Source organism: Tursiops truncatus, chromosome 2, assembly GCF_011762595.2.
Source record: "Tursiops truncatus isolate mTurTru1 chromosome 2, mTurTru1.mat.Y, whole genome shotgun sequence".
In the NCBI taxonomy this organism is placed as follows: Eukaryota; Metazoa; Chordata; class Mammalia; order Artiodactyla; family Delphinidae; genus Tursiops; species Tursiops truncatus.
Window position 1 is genome coordinate 116,950,937 of NC_047035.1, and position 21,819 is coordinate 116,972,755.

General features: G+C 37.3%; 1 protein-coding gene across 2 annotated transcripts in view; it reads right to left on the bottom strand.

The window, feature by feature from the left end:
- The window catches only part of HMG20A (high mobility group 20A), a 69,396-nt gene that overhangs the window by 16,934 nt on the left and 30,643 nt on the right, over window positions 1–21,819 (bottom strand). The window contains exons 2-5 of one of the 2 annotated variants that reach the window (XM_019950169.3): window positions 11,359–11,485; window positions 9,527–9,619; window positions 3,636–3,783; window positions 1,355–1,567 (exon numbers count right to left, since the gene is read on the bottom strand). In XM_019950169.3, the coding sequence (XP_019805728.1) occupies window positions 1,355–1,567; window positions 3,636–3,783; window positions 9,527–9,615 (450 nt within the window). In that variant the 5' untranslated portion in view covers window positions 9,616–9,619; window positions 11,359–11,485. The remainder of the gene's footprint in view (window positions 1–1,354; window positions 1,568–3,635; window positions 3,784–9,526; window positions 9,620–11,358; window positions 11,486–21,819) is intronic. The other variant, XM_004326388.4, reaches the window with a different exon arrangement.

Consider the following 21,819-nt stretch of genomic DNA (forward strand, 5'->3'; position numbering starts at 1 on the left):
GTGTGTGTGTGTGTGTGTGTGTGTGTTTGTGTGTGTGAGAGAGAGAGAGAGAGAGAGAGAGAGAGAAGAGAAACCACATGCCCAAACTTGCCCAGGAGAGTATGAGCGCATGTGCGAAAAGAGAAAATGTGTTAATGACAGGTCAATCTGGGTAAGGGTATTTGGGTGTTCTTTGTATTATTCTATGTTTGTAACTTTTTGTACATTTTTTACTTTTTTTTTTTACTTTTTGTACATTTGAAAAATTATTTTCAAATAAAAATTTAAGAACAAAAACAAACATGAAAGCCCTTGCCCTGCCTAACTAGTTAGTTATCACTGTTTGTTATCCCTGGAAATGACTTTTGCGTTTTTCCTTATATACTTCTGTATTGTCTGAAAAAATTTTAAACGATGAGCGTGTATTAATTTTGAAATAAAAAAATTAAAGAGAAAAGAGTAACTACTATGTACAGCTCATAATCCATTTATACATTAGAGCTAAAACAATGGATGATATACTCTGTTTTCTATTAGCTTGCTACCACAAACACAGAGCTTCAAGTTGCAACTCAATCTGATCTCTTTGAAATTTTTTGAATTCAGTTAATTCCCAAGAGTATTTTTCAATTTGGTTTTAGTTTGTTTGGAATTCTTTTTAAGGAGTGTAAGACATAAGAGAAATATAGACATATATCAGATACTGAAAATGCTGGGAACTTTCAACCCCTCCGACAATCCCTACAATCCCAACAATTTTGTGGCATTTCAACCAGTTCGTGGCTAACTTGTCTTTAATTCCTCTCAAATCTAACAAATGGATTTGTTTCAGTTTGGCAATAAGGTTAGTTTCTGTCTTGGAGGAAAGAGAATTCAAATAGTTCTTGCTTTATTTTTCATAGTAGGTTAAATTTGCCAGAACTCCAGTTTAAAAAGTTTATTAAAGCAGTAACATCTTTTTCTTAAACAAAATTCTTATGTGAATATCAGAATTTTATCAAAAGACCTTTTCTCATTTAACTCATGACTTTTCACTTAACTCGGCAGAATAAACCATGCTGATAGATTTCTTAATATTGAACTACTTTTTACAAAAATCTTATATGAACTCTCAGCATATAAAGCAAATAAAAGTGGAGCTGCTTTGGTTTGGGGGGGATCCTAGAGTCCCTCCTGCTCACGTCCCTGCAGCAGACCCTGAAAGAGTATAAAAACCACTGTGGAGAAAAGAGCTATGAAGGACCCTGCTATTCTGGTCTCCTAGGCCCATGACAAACTTGGAGAATCAACAGTCCATTCTCTTTGCTTTTCTGACAAAAGTTATTTTTGAGATATAATCAAAACCAAGCAAAGGATCAGGAATAGGAACAATTACCTGTTTTTCCTCTGGAGGAAGTTTACTCCATTCATTGCCTAACATCCTTGTAATTTCTGGAAATGGGACTTCTGGTCTTTTTGCTCGAAGCTGTTCTCGACGCTCATTCATGAACCGAACATATCCTGTAAGGGGGGATTTAGGTGCATTGCTGTCTCGAAGAGGTTTCTTCCTCTTTCTTCCTTTGGACCAACCTCCTCGTTTACTTCTTTGCTACAAAACAAGAAAAAATAAAAAACCCCAAACCAAATTACAACAACAAAAATTTCCCCAAATAACACAATAATCAACATCAACAAACAAAACAGGATTAATAATTGCATTTTGCTACCATTAAGGCCCTGGATATTCAAAGCTCTCCAAACCTGTTATAGGTACAAATGGCTGCAATGCAGTTTTCAAGAAGGGACCCCAGATGGTTCACCTGCAGACCTTTTTATGTACCATGCTACACAATGTTACACTAAGGGGCTATTTTAGTACTAATCCCAACAGATAAGAATGAGGGGTACCATGATCACATAAGCTCTGGCCTTCATATTCACTTAACAAATCCTGACTCCTGACAGGGGAATATTCTAAATGAGAAATGCAGCACATATACAGCACTGTGCCAGGGAAGCAGACATTGCTACAGTAGATCAGAACAAGATGCTGTCACAAGCACTGGGCAAAAGAAGAGGAGACAAGTTGTAGTACTAGGATTAAAATCATTCATGAAGGGTGTTTCTCATTGATATCATTCAAAGACCAGTTTATTTCCGACAGCAGATAGCACTATAGATTTTAAAATTAATATCTAAGACTTAGAAAAATTTCAGCAACTATAATATATCCAAAATGAATACTAGTTCTTTGGCTTGCTGGTTTATTTCTTAAGATGTTTATTTTATAAAGGCAGAGGTCTTTATATGTAATTAGCTAAATCAAAAGACAATATCGCCCCCAAAAAAGTTTAAAGGACTGAAGTACCACTATTGTTTTACCACAGCCTTTTTCTTTGTCCTTTTAAACAGGATGCAAGGTACTTTTACTTCATAATTTTACAAATACACATAGCCTATCAGTTAATAAAGTTTTATGGATATAAGCATTTTTATTTCAGAGAAGAGAACGATAAGCCAAATGGGACAAAAATATCTAAATATTAATTACCATACTGCACTCCTCCAAATATATATAAAATGGTACAATAATTCAGCATTGGGCAAATGGTGTATTTGGTATCAGTTTTTTTGTTTTTCTTTTTGGTTTTGTTTTGTAAACCTAGTAACATTTAACATTAAAGCTACTACGGATTTAAGATGTTTAAGAAGCCTTAAGCATTCGTCATAATCTTTAAGAATGCCAACATAAAAAGAATAAGCTCTTTCAAAATAAGAACAAAGACAAAAGTCAATGGTGGTACTCTTTTATAGCTAAAAACAAAAAAAGAGTACCTTAAAACATAGACAATGTAATCAGTCATTTGTGAGGAACACTGAAAGTCCAACAAGGGAATGATGGCCCAGGTCCATACAGAACCTTTGTGTGAATTAGAAAAAGATGCCCCCTATGGGACAATGAATGACTTGGTAAGTCGTGTGAACCCTTTGGGCACATATGACTCCATGCTGCAGGGTTTGGTGAGCAGAGTGTGGTCTTGAGTAAGGGCATGTGGACTCCTCGTTAATTACTTTAAAAAAAATTTATTTATTTTATTTATTTATTTTTGGCTGTGTTGGGTCTTCACTGCTGCATGTGGGCTTTCTCTAGTTGAGGCGAGTGGGGGCTACTCTTTGTTGCGGTGCGCAGGCTTCTCTTGTTGCAGAGCACGGGCTCTAGGTGCGCGGGCTCAGTGGTTGTGGCTCGCAGGCTCTAGAGCACAGACTCAGTAGTTAGATAGCCCGTGGCTCACGGGCTTAGTTGCAGCATGTGGGATCTTCTCAGAGCAGGGCTCGAACCCATGTCCCCTGCATTGGCAGGCGGATTCTTAACCACTGCACCACCAGGGAAGCCCTAATTACTTATTTAATTAAATCATGCAACTCATTCAGTAAGCATTTGTTGAGCGTCTAATCTGATGCAGGTATAAATTTTCTAGGTAGGGGAAAAAGAAGAGTCTACTTGTCTCTGTATCATTAAAACCATTAATATGGTTCTATGTGAAACAAGAAATATAAAACAGAATATTCTGCAGAATGTAAGGAGGCCAGAGGATGAACACCTCGGTCAACTCCCTTGCTGACTGCTTCTTCAGAAGCCTCAGAGACCAGTAACAGGAGGAGATGCTTCAGCTTACCTCATCTTCGTGCCTCTGTTCATTGCCTTCTGCTGTATTTGAAGACTCATTCTGAAGCAACTGACCTTGGGAGAGATCCTCAACAAATTCTGGATTATTTGTGGATGATGAGGCTCCACTACTATATGGAACCTCTGGGTGGGTTATCCTGAAGAATGATAGGCAGAGTGGAAAAGTTCAGTATCAACAGCATCAAAAACTCCTACTTACCAAGGTTCAAGACAAATTTCACTGCCAGCAAAATCACATGCCAGCCCTTGAATTAACTCCCCCACCTCATTCTGTATAAATGTAAACAATGTCTCCATAGCAATTATAGAGCATTTTGAAAAAGGTTTCAGTGCTTGATTGGATCAGGTCAGTTCCATGAAGAAATCTCCTACTAAAAACAACTATAATCTTTCCCCCACAAATTACCTCTCTCCTCAACGTAGACTTTACATTTTAGTTCTGAGCATGCAACTTTTATATGCTAGTTTCATGTATCTCCTTTTCATGTAATAAAAGGAAAATACTATTAATGGAAAAGAACAGGAATGGGAGTTGAAGAGGAAGTTTGCCCCCCTATCACAAAAGAGAGCGTTCTTTAAGGGCATAAGAAGTATCTCTTATGGTACATTCCATAGGCTACTCCTTGGATTATAGTGTTTATTGACAATGAGATCATCTAAGAACAATATTATCAAGTTCAGTAAGTTCAGGTATAAATGTTAATAACTCAGAGATATACATTTTCTGTTCCTATCATTCTGTTCCAGATGAGTCAGCAAACCAGATCTCATCCTTCTGAAAAGTGGACACGAGAAGGTACAGATGAGGATTGGATCTTAGACTAAGTTATACCCTATCGCATTTAGATAAAGGAACGGAAATAAAAGTAACACCATGCGCTAGGGAGTTTGGGGTTTGGGGCAGGTAGTGGGGAAGGTGGAGGAAGATGTACAAGAGAGTAATATTCAGTCATTATTCTGGAAGAATGTATACTCCATAGGGTTACAGAAAATACTTACAATGCAATGTAAGTACTGAAACAGAGGTCTGTAAAATGTGCCATAAAGGTACAGTAGAGGGGATGAGGAATTTTATATGTATGGAGAGAATGTTAAGAAAGATTTTACAGAGGAGGTCTTAAAAGTTGAAGAGGCATTCATCAGGTAAACAACATTATTACAGGTAGAAAGAACAGGGTATTAATAGGAGAAAGGGCAACTCTTCAGGAGGCTACTGCAATAGACTAAGGGGGAGACAAGGGCAAACAGGAGAATAGGGGAGAGAAAGCTAAGAGATAATTAAGAGGTAGAATGATAGATCGAATATAAATAGTGAGGGAAAAAGAAGAGTCAAAGGCAATTCTGAGGTTTCTAGATTGGGTGATAATGTACTATTAATCAATGTAACAACTGGAATGTGTGTGTGTGTGTGTGTGTGTGTGTGTGTGTGTGTGTGTAAGAAAGACAGATGAGAAAATGCTAAGTTTGAAACACTCATGGCATAATTAGGTGGGGCTGTCCCACCGACAACTGGAAACATGCCCTGAGAGAACAGAAGTGAAGAAAAGGCAGGAGATATTTTGGGAGGCATCAGCTCATGGAAATAATGGGAAGTGCTAGATATTCTCCAGAAAGACAGTGAGAAGAAAAATCAGGATAGAACTCTGTTGGAACAATATTTTAGAAGCAAGTGTTAGACGGGCTGGGAAAGACTAAGGAGGACGTTAAGAAATCTAGGAGAGAATACTGTTACAGAGGCCAAGGCAGGAAGACTTTTGAGAAGGGGTTATTACACAGGCAAAAAGTTGCAGATGTCACATAAGATAGGCTAAAAAGTATCTGCTAAATCTGAAGATCTGAAGGACTTCAGCTGTACTCCCTGTACTTCAAGGGAGTACAGTTTTAGTGGAGTTATGGGAATAAAAACCAGATTACAGTGGACTGAGAAAAGAATGAAAGCAGATTCAGACTGTCCTTGAAAGGACAGAAATTTTATTTTTCTGAACACTTCTATAAAAAATAGAGTATTATAACTCTAGGAGGCTCCTACATTTTTGAGGTCCTGTGAAAAAGGGTAGATAGGAGAAGTTATTAACTCAATGCTAATTATGTTCTCTGAAGAGTTGCCATTAGAGATCCAGTTTGATCTTGGCAGCTTTGTTTTTCAAATATTTCAATCATTTTGGATGTCTTACAATGTCTTTTCTTTCACTGTCATTCTTCATTTCAACTGTGCCATCAATTTTTAAGTTACTAACTCTTGCACATTCTTATTTCAGTAAAATATGAAAACTAGGTTTAGGAAAGAGTACCAATCCTGTGAATCCCTTGACTGAAATGGATAGGAATCAGAGGGAGTGGTCAAAAGCAGCAAATGCCTTAGAGATGACAAGTTGAATAAAGACTGAAAAAAAAAAAAAAAGGCTCCTTTGTTCCAATGAATGAATTGTCCATGCTCTTAGCTAAAGCCAACAACCCTTCCATTTGCGCCCTGGATCCCACACCCTCTAGCCTACTCAAAAACAAGTTTCAGCAATTCTGCCCTCTCTGGCATCACCAATTCTTTCCTCTCTACTAGATTAGCCTAATCAGCAAACAAATGTGGCATTATTACTCTTATCTGGAAACAAAACAAAAAACACACTTTCTTGATTCCACTTCATTTTTCTCCTTTCCTTTATGGACCTGACCTGAGGGTGGTATGTTCCAAGATCCCCAGCATACTGAACTCTGTTTTCTGTTCTGTCTTCCACCCACAAATTTAATGCCTTTTCTATCTTAACTAAGCACTTATCATGCACTGTGTCCATAACTTTTGCAGTTTGAGATGTGATAGCAAAACTAGCACGAATTTCTTTTTCCTTCTTCACAATTTCGCAGATAGAAGATTCATTCTCACCATAGATCTCAGCAACCTCAGCATATTACTATTTTTTTTTTCTTTCCTTATTAAGTCAAGAACTTTCACCTTTTCACTTAAAGGAAGCACATTAGGGCTTCTCTTTGGCGTATCTGAATTGCCAGCATCACTACTCTTGCGCTTTGGGGCCATTATTAAGTAAAATAAGAGTTACCTGAACACAGGCACTAAGATACTATGACAGTCCATCTGATAACAGGCAGCTACCAAGTGACTAACAGGTGGGATATGCTGGACAGAGCAATGATTCACGTCCCAGGCAGGACACGGTGGGATGGTGTGAGATTTTATCATACTATTCAGAGTGGCGGGCACTTTAAAACTTATAAACTGTTTATTTCTGAAATTTTCCATTTAATATTTTCCAACCATGGCTGACCGTGGCAGGTAACAGAAGCCACGGAAAGTGAAACCATGGATAAGGGGGTACTTACTGACTTCAATTGTTTATAGTGGAAAGAATTGTTTATAGTTATTGACTTCAATTGATCTCCCTTCATTCTTTCTTAAACCCAACCCAAAGGAGATAAGTGTTCACAACTCTTGTCAAGGCCACCAGTGACCTCCATGCTAAATCCAATGTCATTTCTCAGACCTCATCTTACCGGATCTTCCAGAAGTATTTGACACAGTTCATCTCTTCCCCTCCCTTGAAATATATTTTTTACCTGGTTTTCAGGACCCTGCACTCCTCTGTTTTTTCTGATACCTTTTCAGGTACCCCCTTGAGTCTTCTTTGCTGACTCTTCCTCTCCTCCCTGACTTGTAAATGCTGGAGTATCCCCGAGTTCCAGTGTCAGGTCTCTTCTCTTTTCTACCTACACAGTGCTCATTCGTTTGATGATCTCAACCAGTCCTACAGCCTTAAATATCAGCTCTAATATGTTGATTGACTCCCAGGTTTCTCTTTTTAGTGTAGACAGCCCCTAACTTTAGAGCCCTGTATCAAGCTGCCTATTTGACATCTCTGCTTGGATAGCTAATAAGAATCTCTATTTTAAAATCTCTAAAACCGAGCTCCTAAAATTCCCTCCTCCACTTGCTCAGTTTTCCCCATCTAATTTAATGGCAATTCCATCCCTTCAGTTGCTTAAGCCAAAAATTTGGAGCTGTCTTTAACTGCTTTTTTCTCCCTTCTCACATCTCATCTGGTCTTTCAGGCAAATCCTGTTTGGCTTACCTTCAAGATATATCTAGAATTCTATACTTCTCAACACCCCCCATTCCTATTATCTTTGAAACCCACTCCAGTGAGGTTTTTGTCCCTACTACTCTGCCAAAAATACTCCTGTCAAAGTCACTAGTGAAGTTCTTTGAGTCATCATCTCTCACTTGAATTATTTTAGAACCGTAACTGGTCTTCTTGCTTCAGTCCCTGCTCCCTTCACTCTATTCTCTATATAACAGCCACAGGGATACTATTTTAAAATGTCAGATCATATCATTCCGCTCAAAATCTCCCCATGCTTTCCCACCTCACTCAGAGTAACAGTTAAAGTGCTTACTCTGACCCATAAGATCCTACACGATCTAGTCCCTTGCTACTCAAAGTACCGGCCTTACACTAGCAGCACAGGCATCATTTGGGAACTTATTAGAATGTAGAATCTCTGGCCCTAACTCAGACTTTCTGACTCAGCGTTTGCATTTTAATAAGATGTCTAGGCAATTCATAAGTGCATTGAATTTTGAGAAACACTGATGGAGCCTATTACCCTTCCCCCTGGTATACTCTGCTCCAGTCACACTGGCCTCCTGGCTATTTCTAAAAGGCAGAAACACTCCTACCTCAAGGCTTTCCCACTCACTGCTCCCTCTGCCTAGAATAATCTTCCCCCATAACTGTAGGCTAGCTAATTTACTTCCTTCAGGTTTTTATTCAAGTCACTTGTAAAGCCTTTCTGGGTCATCTTATCTAAGATGGCACCTCAAGCCCCTCCTGTCCCTCTTCCTTACTTTATTTTTTAATCCATAGTTCTTATCAATGTAGTATGCATTTTACTTATTTATCCTGTCTGTTGTCTGACTTCTGCAGTAGAATTTAAGCTCTATAGGGGTTGGGATTTTTGTCCATCTTGGTTATTGCTTAATGTCTAGTGCCTAGAATGGTGCCTGGCCCATAGCAGACACTCAGAACATTTTTATTGTACAAGTTGGACTCAGCAAGTAGGCAGCTTTTAGAAAAGTTTTAGAGAATAGTTTCATCTGAATAAAGTCAGAAGGCAGATATTAATGAGTTAAGAAAGAATGCCAGGGAAGGAAACAATTATAAAGTGTAGTCTGTTTTTAAAGAGCTCTAAGGAATATTAAAATAATTCATCTTAGGCATTAGCTAGCACTTCAATCTATTAGTGAATACATTTCTTCTTTGGCAAGTAATGTCTAATAGAAAAGATAAAAATTCAAGTGGAACACAGATTTTCAGTGGAAGAGGGACTACTGCTATTAGCCCTTTTCTACATTTCTTTATATATCTGTCCAAAAATACCAAAGAAAGGAGTTGGAGTTGGGGGGAGGGGTAGGTTGGGAAGAACAGAAGTCAGCTAGAGCTCCTAGGCATCTTGAATAAAGAACCATAATTAAAAATCTAATCTTAAAACAACAACAAAAAACCCTGATGTTTGGGGAAAAAATTATTTTAATATCTGTGGCAATTTAGACAGAAAATGAATTTGATTTTCGAAGCTAGCCCTGTGGCAAGTATTTCCTTAATGGTGACTATGTAATTCTCTTAACTGGGAGTCACTGATGTTTCCTAGACCCCACAGTACTGCTGTTCCAGTTCACAGGAACCAGAGCATTGCAAATGACAGCTGAATACAGATATTAAAGCAGTTTACAATGGCTCTCATTCTCTTTGCAAAGCATAACAAACGCACCTTCTAGTTTTGATATAAAACTGCCTCTTTAGCACCTCATATGTTGTCAGAAGCTGTTCTGAAGCCTAGGCAGAGGCCCAGTGTCCCAAAGCAGCTGCTTACCCAGTTGTAGCCAGATCATTACTCTCCTTGGAGCCATCTTCATCAGCAAAAAGGGGAGGCAGGGTGGAACCAGTCATCAAGGTTTCCATCTCTCTAAAAGGAAGACAGAATAAAAAAAAAATTTAATGGCTTAATTATTTCCAGTTCAAGTTGCATTAATTTAAGAGTCAGCCTTCCTTAACTTTATCACATCAGCAGCAGAATAGAAACTGACCTAAATATTTATTTTCTTGACTTGGACACATCAATTTGAACTTTATGGTTAATGGGCTTTTAACCCTGGTCTTATCAACTGACCAGACTAAAAACAGATTTTAACAACCAGGACACAGTTTGGAAAATTCCTTTTTGTTCATTCAGAATATCTTCAAAAGTATGCTTCATTTCCGGTAAAAACTGTTAAGCAGAGTAACTCAGAAGCACGGCAACCCTGAGCAAGCTATTCAGCCTCTTTGAGATACAATTTCACCATCTTAGACACAGACAAAATTGCTGACTTAACCCACAGGGTTATTGTGAAGGATTAAACTGAAAGTGCTTCATAAACAGAGAAAGGCTAAGATCGTAAGTGCTCTGAGTATTATTATATAAAGAAAGGTATTGTTATTACAGCATTACGAGTTCTTAATCCCAGATGAATCATCCTTAGATTAAATGGTGACAATCTGAGTCCTCCAAAAGGAAATAATGCAAAGGAAGTAGAGGATGGAAGGCATACTGATGTGGTTCAAAATGAAAGAAACCACACTTCCAGGTCAGAAATATGCTCCACATCACCATGATGACCAACAGTGGAAATAGCATGCACCTGGGCACAGGAAATAACTAAGCCTAATTGAAGAAAGCAAATAAATCAGAAGAACCTGAGGTTATCAGAATGAAAGGATAAAAGGACAAAGTGACAAAGAGAGTAATTTCATTTAGCATATCGCTACAAAGAAAGATTTTTCCCTTTCAAGGTTTACTACCAGGGGCTTCACCCCATATAGCTAAAAGCAGAAGCCTTCCATTCACCATGAAAATGATATTCAAACAAAACATTCAATAGTGACCCTAAACATCAGCCACTTAAGTGGAACTGCAAACCACTCAAGAAAAAAAGTGCCTCAATCACCTGGGAGAATTGAGGAACAGATTATGAAAATTCACTCAGGAGCTCCCTCAGCAGTTATTTCAGGTGCTGCTGCTAAGAGACCTAGTGAAATAGCAATTAAAAGAAAAGCACAGCAGCCCAAGCAGAGCTAGGATTCATCCCACTAAGACGGAAATACGAAGAAAATGCAGATGACAGTGATGCCATATTCTAAAATGTTCAATATAATAATTTACTTACAAAATGATAACAGTGATGATTTATTTCTTATTCTTGCTTATTTTCTTGTTTTCACTTCTTTGTTACTTAGCAGACCAAATTCCATAAATAGCTTACTCTGAAAAAAATGCATCTTTGTATATTCACCACCCATTATAGTGGGAGAGCATGGAAGGCAGAGGGGAACTTCCCACTCAACCACAGAGTATGGAGTTTATTCCACATGCAGGGATACTTGCTAACTTTTCAACTCCTTCAAGAAAGGGGGGGTTACAAGGGGCTCTAACAAATACTGCACAATTCCATTCTAGATGTTTTCTAGGATAATCTTGACACAAGTGCACTTATGTTTTACTTCACATTATGCACAGACCAGATTAGAGCCCAGGCTTTAAGGGCTGCTAACATCACCTTACACCAATATTCATTTTATCAAAAGAAAATTAATCAATTAGATGCCATATAATCTAGTTATAAACCACAAGCAAACATTCAAATAGTCAGGTATATATCCACAAACCTTAAAAGGACTCATTTAATTGGCTTCTTTCTAAAAGTCTCCTTAGAAGTAAAGGACTTTTCGAGAGCCTCAAGATTCAGCATTGGAAGCTCTTGGCATCATCCCACCTCAAAAGAAGATATATTACCTGGTGGGGGACAAATGAAGTATCTTTTCATTCACTATACCAACATGATCCTCTTAGAGTGTTTCCCAGATATCTTTAGTCATTTTTGAAATATGGGGAGGCAGCTGGACAACACAACCTTAACAACATATAAATAGATCATATAAACAAAGGAAGTTCAGAGAACACATTTCTTGTTGTTGTTTTTTCCTCTTAAGTGTGTTTTACTCAATCCATATGGCTTCAGATATATTTTCTCTAGTGTTACTGAGTAGTCAGGTCCCTAAGAAATGAGTAATAAAGTGGGTGGAAGGTTAAGGGGCCAAAATCAACAAAAGAAGGAAATGAGGAAAAAGTCCAGTGAAACTCAAAGGCCTCTAAACTAGTTGGGAAAATAAAATGATTTGCAAGAATTGGCTGGGATCCTGCAAGAATCTGCTTTCATATGGTTCATGAGGGGGTGATTCAAACTGAATCACAGCTACCAAGCCACTGATTGCCAAAAGCCCTTCAGTGTAGCATCTGTGCCTGATAATGTCCCAGTACAGAGGTCACACTAAACTCTGAAATTCTATGCAAAGCACTTAAGAAATGTAATGAATGCTGCTCTGGAAGGGGAAAGAAGAGATATATGTACAAAGGCAAGGCAATATACAAGTTTGGTTTTCCACTGCAGTTTACAGAAACAGGTATATCATGCAGATGTTTTCTTGCAGAAGGGATTCACCCAGTGAAGGCTTCCACCTGGAGGTAAGTGGTATTACCTTGGGGCTTACACTTTGAGCCAAGGTCTGGACTGTAACTTTGGAAACTCAAAAATCCCCTCTAACACTAATCGCTCACTGAAAACACTGATGTATAAAACAGAGTGACAATTTAAGATATTTTAATAACAATTATAAAAATTGTAATAAAAATTATATTAAGCCACTAATCATAATCAGAACATTTTTTTGGGCCAGAATAAAGGCACTCAGGTGTAGCTTAAGAAATCTTCCTCAACTAAGATTGTTTTAGTAACCTTTCCCAACAAAAGGGATGATCTCACCAATGAGACTATATTATTCCAAATGTGTTGGACAGTGCTGAAAGTATAATTTATACTTCTGTTTTCTGGGGTTGGCTCTTTTCAGGTACCCTTTCCCCACTTTACATATGTTAATCCCACTTCATTAAGCCCTCTCATGGAGATGCACCATATTCCTTCCCTACCACACCATCCCCAACAGTACACACCTCAGAGTTGAGAGGTAGGATTCTGCCCTCATTTTTCCATACTACAACCTTTATGCAAAATTTCCAGTTCCTTTAAAAGTCATGTTAATTCGCTATACCAATCTCTGATCATTACCTCCTATCATTTTGGTTCTACTACAACTGACCTTTAACCACACAAACCTCTATTTGTCGACTCTTGATTTTCCCTTCTCTGTCTAGCTTAGATTCTGTGGCTGCATTTCAAATATTTTTTTGCCAACACTCTCAATTCCTTTGCCATGTTGTTCTTCTATACCCTGGATGTAGATCAACTCTGAGTTTTAGCTCAACATGGTGTTGGAGAAAAATCACAAAATAAAGGGTGCTACTATAAATTTATGGTATCAACTATAGCTGGGCCCACAATGCTCTCAGCAGTCATTTTACATGTTCTTAGGTTATCAACTGCCACATTAGCTCTGTCAAAATTTTCCAATCAAATCAAACCTAACTCACTCAAACCCTCCTGAATATTCAGGCTCATCTCTTCAAACTTCTCATTCCTGACTCACACCAAAACCATCCTAAGTAGTTTTATTTTAAAAATATATAATTTATATACCATAAAATTTATTCCTAATTTAAATACAGTTCAGTGGCTTTCATATATTTACAGGGTGACTTTCACATATTCCTACCAACACCATAATTGATTTTACAACATTTTCATCATCCCTAAAAGAAACTCGGTACCCATTAGCAGTCACTGCCCATTCCCCCCTCCCCCTAGGCCCAGGTAATCACTAATCTGCCTTCTGTCTTTATAGATATACATATTCTTAACATTTCATATAAATTTAATCATATTCTCTGACCTTTTGTGTCTGGCTTCATTCACTTAGCATAAAGTTTTCAAGGTTCATCACATTTTAGCATGTATCAGTATTTCATATCTTTTCATGGATAAATAATACCACATTTTGTTTATTCATTCAAAGACTCATAGACTTGGGTTGTTTGTATTTTTTGTCTATAGTGAATAATGCTGCTTAAGAACATTTGTGTACAGTTTTTGTGTGGACATGTTTTCAATTTTCTTAGGCCTATACCTAGAAATGGAATTGCTGGGTCATATGATAACTCCATGTTTAACATTTTAAGGAACTGCCAAACTGTTTTCAAAGCACCTGCACCATTTTACATTCCCACTAGCAAAGTATGAGATTTCCAAATTCCCCATACCCTTACCACACTTTTTAGGAGTGCTAAAGAAATATCAATTCTATCCTCCTCCAGCTTTCCACATGGGGCTAAGGGAAATACAGAACTCCAGCCCACTTCAGCCATCCTGTCCCACTGAAAGGGGGAAAAAACTAAGAAGCACCGGTAAAGTTTATAGTCCAGGGGGCACAGGCTCACCAAAAGACTGTGACCTAATCATAGTACTACAGAATGCTTCTCCTCCCCTCACATCTTACCACTACATCACTAAAGGCCTATATACCACAGTTCCTTTCACCCAGGACATCATTTCTACCTTTCAACAAAAATTTACAAGGCATACTAAAAGCCAAAAAACGATTTGAAGAGACTGAACAAGGATTAGAACCAGAGTAAGATACATCATGGTTTTTATTTCTTAACTTAAAAAAAATTGAAATACAGTTGGCTTACAATATTATATTAGTTTCAAGTGTATAATATAGTGATTAATATTTTTCCAGATTATACTCCATAAAAAGTTATTATAAAATATTGGCTATACTCCCTGTGGTATAATAGTACATCCTTGTAATTTATTTATTTTAGACCTAGTAGTTTGTACCTCTTAATTCCCTTCACCTATTTTAGTCTTTCCCACCCATTCTTCCCTCTGGTAACCACTAGTTTGCTACCTGTATCTGTAAGTCTGTTTCTGTTTTGTTATACTCATTTGTTTGTTTCATTTAAAAAATTCTACATATAAGTGAAAACATACAGTATTTGTCTTTCTCTGTCTCACTTATTTCACTAAGCATAATACCCTCTAGGTCCATCCATGTTGTTGCAAGTGGCAAAATTCCATTTTTTTTAAAGACTGAGTAATATTCCATTATATATATATATAGCATATCTTCTTTATCCATTCATTTGTTGATGGACACTTAGGATGCTTGGCTATTATAAATAACGCTGCTATGAATGTTGGGGTGCATATATCTTTTCAAATTAGTGTTTTTGTTTTCTTCAAATAAATACCCAGGAGTGGAACTCCTGGATTTTATGGTAGTTCTGCTTTTAATTTTTGAGAAAACTCCATACTGTTTTCCATAGTGACTATTCCAATTTACATTCCTACCAACAAAGTGCTAGGGTTCTCGTTTCTCCACATCCTTGTCAACATTTATTATTTCTTGTCTTTTTGACGATAGCCATTCTGACAGGTGTGAGGTGATATCTCACTGTGGTTTTGATTTGCATTACCCTGATGATTAGTGATATTGAGCATCTTTTCATGTGTCTGTTGGCCATCTGTATGTCTTCTTTGGAAAAATGCTTATTTAGGTTCTCTGCTCATTTCTAAATTGGGCTGTTTTTTTTTTTTTTTTTGATATTGAGTTGTATGAGTTCTTTATATATTTTGGATATTAACCCCTTAACAAACATATCATTTGCAGATACCTTCTCCCATTCAGTAGGCTGCCTTTTCATTTTGTGGATGGTTTTCTTTCCCACACAAAAGTTTTTAAGTTTGATTAGGTCCCATCTGTTTATTTTTGGTTTTGTCTCCCTTGCCTGAGGAGAAAGATCCAAAAAAAAAAATCACTAAGACCAATGTCAAAGAGCTCACTGTCTAGGTTTCCTTCTAGGAGTTTTATAGTTTCATGTCTTACATTTAGGTGTTTAATCCATTTGAGTTTATTATTGCATATGGTGTGAAAAAATGTTCTAATTTCTTTCTTTTACATATAGCTGTCCAGTTTCCCCAAACCACTTATTGAAGAGCCTGTCTTTTCCTCATTGTATATTCTTGTCTCCTTTGTCACAGATTAATTTACCATATTTGTGTGGGTTTATTTCTGGGCTCTCTATTCTGTTCCATTGATCTATGTGTCTGCGTTTGTGCCAGTACCATACTGTTTTGATTACTGTAGCTTTGTAGTATAGTCTGAAGTCAGGCAGCATGATACCTCCAGCTTTGTTCTTTTTTCTCACGACTGCTTTGGCTGTTCAGGGTCTTCTGTGGTTCCATATAAGTTTTAGGATTATTTGTTCTAGTTCTGTTACAAATGTCATGGGTATTTTGATAGGAATTGTATTAAATCTGTAGACTGCTTTGGGCAGTATGGTCATTTTAATAATTTTAATCCTTCCAATCCATGAACATGGAATATCTTTCCATTTATTTGTATCATCTTCAGTTTCCTTCATGAATGTCTTACAGTTTTTGGAATACAGGTCTTTCACCTCCTTGGTTAAATTTATTCCTAGGTATTTTATTCTTTTTGATGCAATTGTAAATGGTATTGTTTTCTTGATTTCTCTTTCTAAAGTTCATTATTAATGTAAAGAAATGCAACAGATTTCTGTATATTAATATCATACCCTGCACTTGACTGAATTATTAGTTCTAATATTTTTTTTGGTGGGGTTGTTAGGGTTTTCTATATATAGAATCATGTCATCTGCAAATAGTGACAGTTTTACTTCTTCCTTTCCAATTTGGATGCCCTTTCTTTTTCTTGTCTGATTTCTGTGGCTAGGACTTCCAATATAAATTAAATAGAAATGGTGAGAGTGTGCATCCTTGTCTTGTTCCTGATCTTAGAGGAAAAGCTTTCAACATTTCAACACTGAGTATGACACTAGCTGTGGGTTTGTCATAAGTGGCCTTTATTATGTTAAGGTATGTTCCCTCTATACCCACTTGTTGAGAGTTTTTAATCATGAATTTTGTCAAATGCCTTTACTGCATTTTTAAGCTGATCATGATTATCTTCCATTTTGTTAATATGGTGTAACATATTGATTGATTTGTGAATAGTGAACCATCCCTGCATCCCTGGAATAAATCTCACTTGATCATGATGTATAATCCTTTTTACATATTGTTGATTCAGTCTGCTAGTATTTTGTTGAGGATTTTTCCATCTATGTTCATCAGGGATACTGGCCTGTATTTTTCTTTTTTTGTAGTGTCTCTGTCTGGTTTGGGTATCAGGGTAATGCTGGCCTTGTAGAATGAGTTAGGGAGTGTTCCCTCCCCTTCAATTTTTTGGAATAGTTTGGATAGACATTAACTCTTGTTTAAATGTTTTGTAGACTTCCTCTGTGAAGCCATCTGGTCCTGGACTTTTAATTGTTGGGAGTTTTTAATTACTGATTCAATTTCAATACTAGTGATCGGTCTGTTCAGATTTTCTACTTCTTCCTGATTCAGTCTTGGAAGAGTGTATGTTTGTATGAATTTATCCATTTCTTTGAGGTTGTCCAATTTGTCACTGTATAGCTGTTCATAGTATTCTCCTAGGGTTGTTTGTATTTCTGTACTATCAGTTGTAACTTCTCCTCTTTCATTTCTAATTTTGTTTATTTGGGCCCACTTTCTTTTCTGCTTAATGAGTCTGGCTAAAGGTTTATCAGTTTTGTCTATCTTTTCAAAAAGCCAGATCTTAGTTTCATTGATCTTTTCTATTGTTTTTTGTTTTCGTTTTGGTATTTTGGTATTTTCACTATGATCTTTTTTGTTTCCTTCCTTCTGCTGACTTTGGGCTTTGTTCTTCTTTTTCTAATTCCTTTAGGTGGAAAGTTAGGTTGTTTGTTTGAGATTTTTCTTGTTTCTTGAGGTAGGCCTTGAATTGCTATAAACTTAACGCTTAGAAATGCTTTTGTTGCATCCCATAGATTTTAGAAAGTTGTATTTCTATTTTCATTTGTCTCAAGGTATTTTCTAATTTCCTCTTTGATTTCTTCATTGACCCATTGGATTTTTTGGTAGCATGTGGCTTAGTCTTCTCCTGTGCAGAGGGTCAGCACCGCTAACACCCATGTTGTTCAACTGTATATAAAATTTAATTGCTTTTCTATATACTAGCAATGAACAAGTGAAATTTGAAATTAAAAACACATTACCATTTATATTAGCATCCCCCCTCCAACAAATGAAATACTTAGGTATAAATCTAACAATATTTTACAAGATCTCTATGAGGAAAACTACAAAACTCAGATGAAAGATATCAAAGAAGGACAAAATAAATGAAAAAAATATTCTGCGTTCACGGGTAGGAAGACTCAATATTGTCAAGATGTCAGTTCTTCACAGTTTGAGCTTTACATTCAACTCAATCCCAAAAAAATCCCAGCAAGTAATTTTGTGGATATCAATAAACTGATTCTAAAGTTTATATGGAGAGGCAAAAGACTCAGAATAGCCAAGTAAATATTGAAGGATAACAACAAAGTTGAAGGACTGACACTACCCAACTTCAAGACTTCCTATTAAGCTGTAATAATCAAGACAGTGTGTACTTGGGAAAGAAAAGACAAATAAATTATTGAAACAGAATAGAGATCCTAGCTAGAAATAAACCTATATAAATACAGTCAACTGATCTTTGACAAAGGAGCAAAGGCAAAACAATGAAATAAAGATAGTCTTTCAACAAATGGTGCTGGAACAACTGGACATCCATATGCAAAACAAATAAACAAACAAAAACAACTTGAAACAGACCTGACACCCTTCACAAATATTAACTCAAAACGCATCATAAACCTAAATTTAAAATTTAAATTTTAAAACTATAAAATTCTTAGAAGACAATATAGGAGAAAAATCTAGATGACTTTGGGTATGATTATGAATTTTTAGATATAACACCAAAGGCACAATCTGTGAAAGAACTGATAAGCTGGATTTCATTAAAATGAAAAACTTTTGCTCTGTGAAAGACAATGTCAAGAGAATGAGAAGATAAGCTGTAGATGTGAAAAAAGTATTTGCAGAAGATACATCTGATAAAGAAATTTATCCAAAATATACACAGAACTCCTAAAACTCATCAATAAGGAAATGAACGACCCAATTAAAATATGGGCCAAAGACCTGAACAGACTCCTCAACAATGCATATGTACAGATGACAAATAGCATATGAAAAGATGTTTAATATCATGTCAGTTGGGAATTGAAAATTAAAACAATGAGATACCACTACACATCTATTAGAACAGTTAAAATACAAAACACTGTCAACACCAAATACTGGCTAGGATATGGAGCAACAGGAGATCTTATTCATTACTGGTAGAAATGAATGCAAAATGGTACAGCCACTAAAGAAGACCATTTGGTAGTTTCTTACAAAACTACTCATACTCTTACCAGCAACTGGGTTCTTTGGTATTTATCCAAAGGAATTAAAAAGTTATGTCCATACAAAAAGCTGCACATGGATGTTTATAGCAGCTTTATTTATAATGTCAAAATTTGGACACAACTGAGACATCCTTCAGTAGGTGGGTGGATAAACAAACTGTGGTACACCCAGATAATGGAATACTATTCAGTGCTAAAAAGAAGTTACCAAGCCAAGAAAGAACATGGAGAAAACTTAAATGCATAATACAAACAGAAAAAAGCCAATCTGAAAAGGCTACGTAGTGTATGATTCCAATATCACTACATTCCAGATAAGGTAAAACTATGGAGACAGTAAAAAGATGAATGATTGGGAGGGGTTAGGGGGGACACAGGAGTGAAAAGGCAGAACACAGAGGATTTTTAGGGCTGTGAAACTATTCTGCATGACACTAGAATAATAGATATATGTCACATATTTGTCAAATCCCATAGAAGGTACAACATCAAGAGTGAACCCTAATGTAAACTATGGAATTGGGTGATTATGTGTCAATGTAGGCTTATTAACTATAACATATGTACCACTCTGGTAGGGGATGTTAAGAGTGGGGAAGGGGGCTTCCCTGGTGGCGCAGTGGTTGAGAGTCTGCCTGCTGATGCAGGGGACACGGGTTCGTGCCCCGGTCCGGGAAGATCCCACATGCCGCGGAGCAGCTGGGCCCGTAAACCATGGCCGCTGAGCCTGCGCGTCTGGAGCCTGTGCTCCGCAACGGGAGAGGCCACAACAGTGAGAGGCCAGCGTACTGCAAAAAAAAAAAAAAAAAAAAAAAGAGTGGGGGAGGTTGTACACATATGGGGACATGGAGTATATGGGAACTCTGTACTTTCTGCTTAATTTTCCTGTGAACCTAAAACTGCTCTAAAATATAAAGTTTATTAATTTAAAAATTAATTTAATATATTATAATTATACAAGTTATTGTAAGATAGCCCTGAAGTTGAGGAATAAATACAACTGATTTTTATATGCATGCAATTTAACAGGAGCAAGTGAAAGAAGGCGGCTTACTACAGAACGATCTACCAGCTGTGAACATTTAGCTAAGAGCATTAAGCAGGCTGTGGGCATTAATCAATATGTTTTACAGAGGAAATAAGAACACTGGCTAATCCCCAGGCAGTTAACTGGGGTTCATTAAGAACTCTCTAACTGTAGGTTTTGATACGGGAGATGAGGGGGCAAAAGATAAGGCTAGGTAATTTGGTGGTAATTAAGTACTTACTTTTTGGGGGATGGGTAGGATCGGGGAGATAATTAGAGTTTAAGGCTTAGGGTTGTTTCAGTACCTAAGAAGGGCAAAGAGGTGTGTGTTTGGCTGGGTGTTGGATGGAGTGAGCAGAAAATGTGGCTCTCTATTCCTAGAATCTAGAGCCCAGGCTCCTGTAACCATGACTACTGTTAATTTTTAAAAATGTAGTAGGCTAGTCTAAGAACTAAATAATAGAGAAACTGATTCATTCATTCAACAAGTATTTATTGGGTATCTAACACTGTAGGCACTTTATATGTACTGGGGATATAGCAGCAATCAAAACAGGCAAAAGTCCCCACCCTTACTGAGCTCAGTATAATGGGATACAGACAAAATAAGTAAAATGAATAATGTTACATAGTGATAAGTACAAAGAAAAAAAGAGAGCAAGGAAAGAACCCAGGAAGAGTTCAAGGGAAGAGGGTTCTGGAATTTTAAATAGAGGCCAGGAAAGGCTTTACTGAGGTAACATTTGGGGAAAGACCTAAAGGAAATGGAGAGCTGTGCACATGTGTGAGGACAGAGTGGTCCAGGCAGTGGGAACACATGCAAGGTGTACACTTGGTATGACTGAAGGAGGCAGCAAATCTGGCTGGATTGAAATAGGGGCAAAAGTAGTAGATGATGCTGACTGCTATAGGGGACCAGACCATATATGGCTTTGTAAATCATAGTAAAGACTGGCCTTTACCCTGAGATGCAAAGCCACTAGAACATTCTGAGTAGATAAGGCATGGAATCAACCATTTCTATAAGATCACCATGGCTGCAGTTTTGAGAACAGAATGAAGGGTGAAGAGGGTCAAGGGTAGAAGTAAGGAGATCACTTAGGAATCTATTGCAGTAATCCATCTGAAAGTTGATGGTGGATTGGATCAACAGTGGTAGTAGTGGAGGTGATGAGAAGTAGTCAGATTCTTGATATATTTTTAAGGTAAAGCCAATTTCTCAGTTCAAAATAACTGGAAAAAAAATTAGGAATAGAATCTAACTGTGGCCTGCATATATATATATATATATATTTTTTTTTTTTTTTGCGGTACGCGGGCCTCTCACTGTTGTGGCCTCTCCCGTTGCGGAGCACAGGCTCTGGACGCGCAGGCTCAGCGGCCATGGCTCACAGGCCCAGCTGCTCCGCGGCATGTCAGATCTTCCCGGACCGGGGCACGAACCCGTGTTCCCTGCATCGGCAGGCGGACTCTCAACCACTGCGCCACCAGGGAAGCCCGGCCTACATATATTTTAACTGCAGTTTTATAACCTGTTTAGTGATAAAGCTATACTGACAATATATTACTTCCAATATTTTGTAGTTAAATATAGTGTTTTTTGGGGGGCCATAAAGGAAATAATCCAGCCTCTTGAAGGCAAATGCTCGCAGAATTTATATTTGAACAACAAACATTTGTTGAGTACCTTTACGTGTGACTAAGATTGTGCCTGGTGTCAAGTGGTGTGTGCTGTTATTCTCCTTGGTCTAGAGACACTGTTTTCAGACGA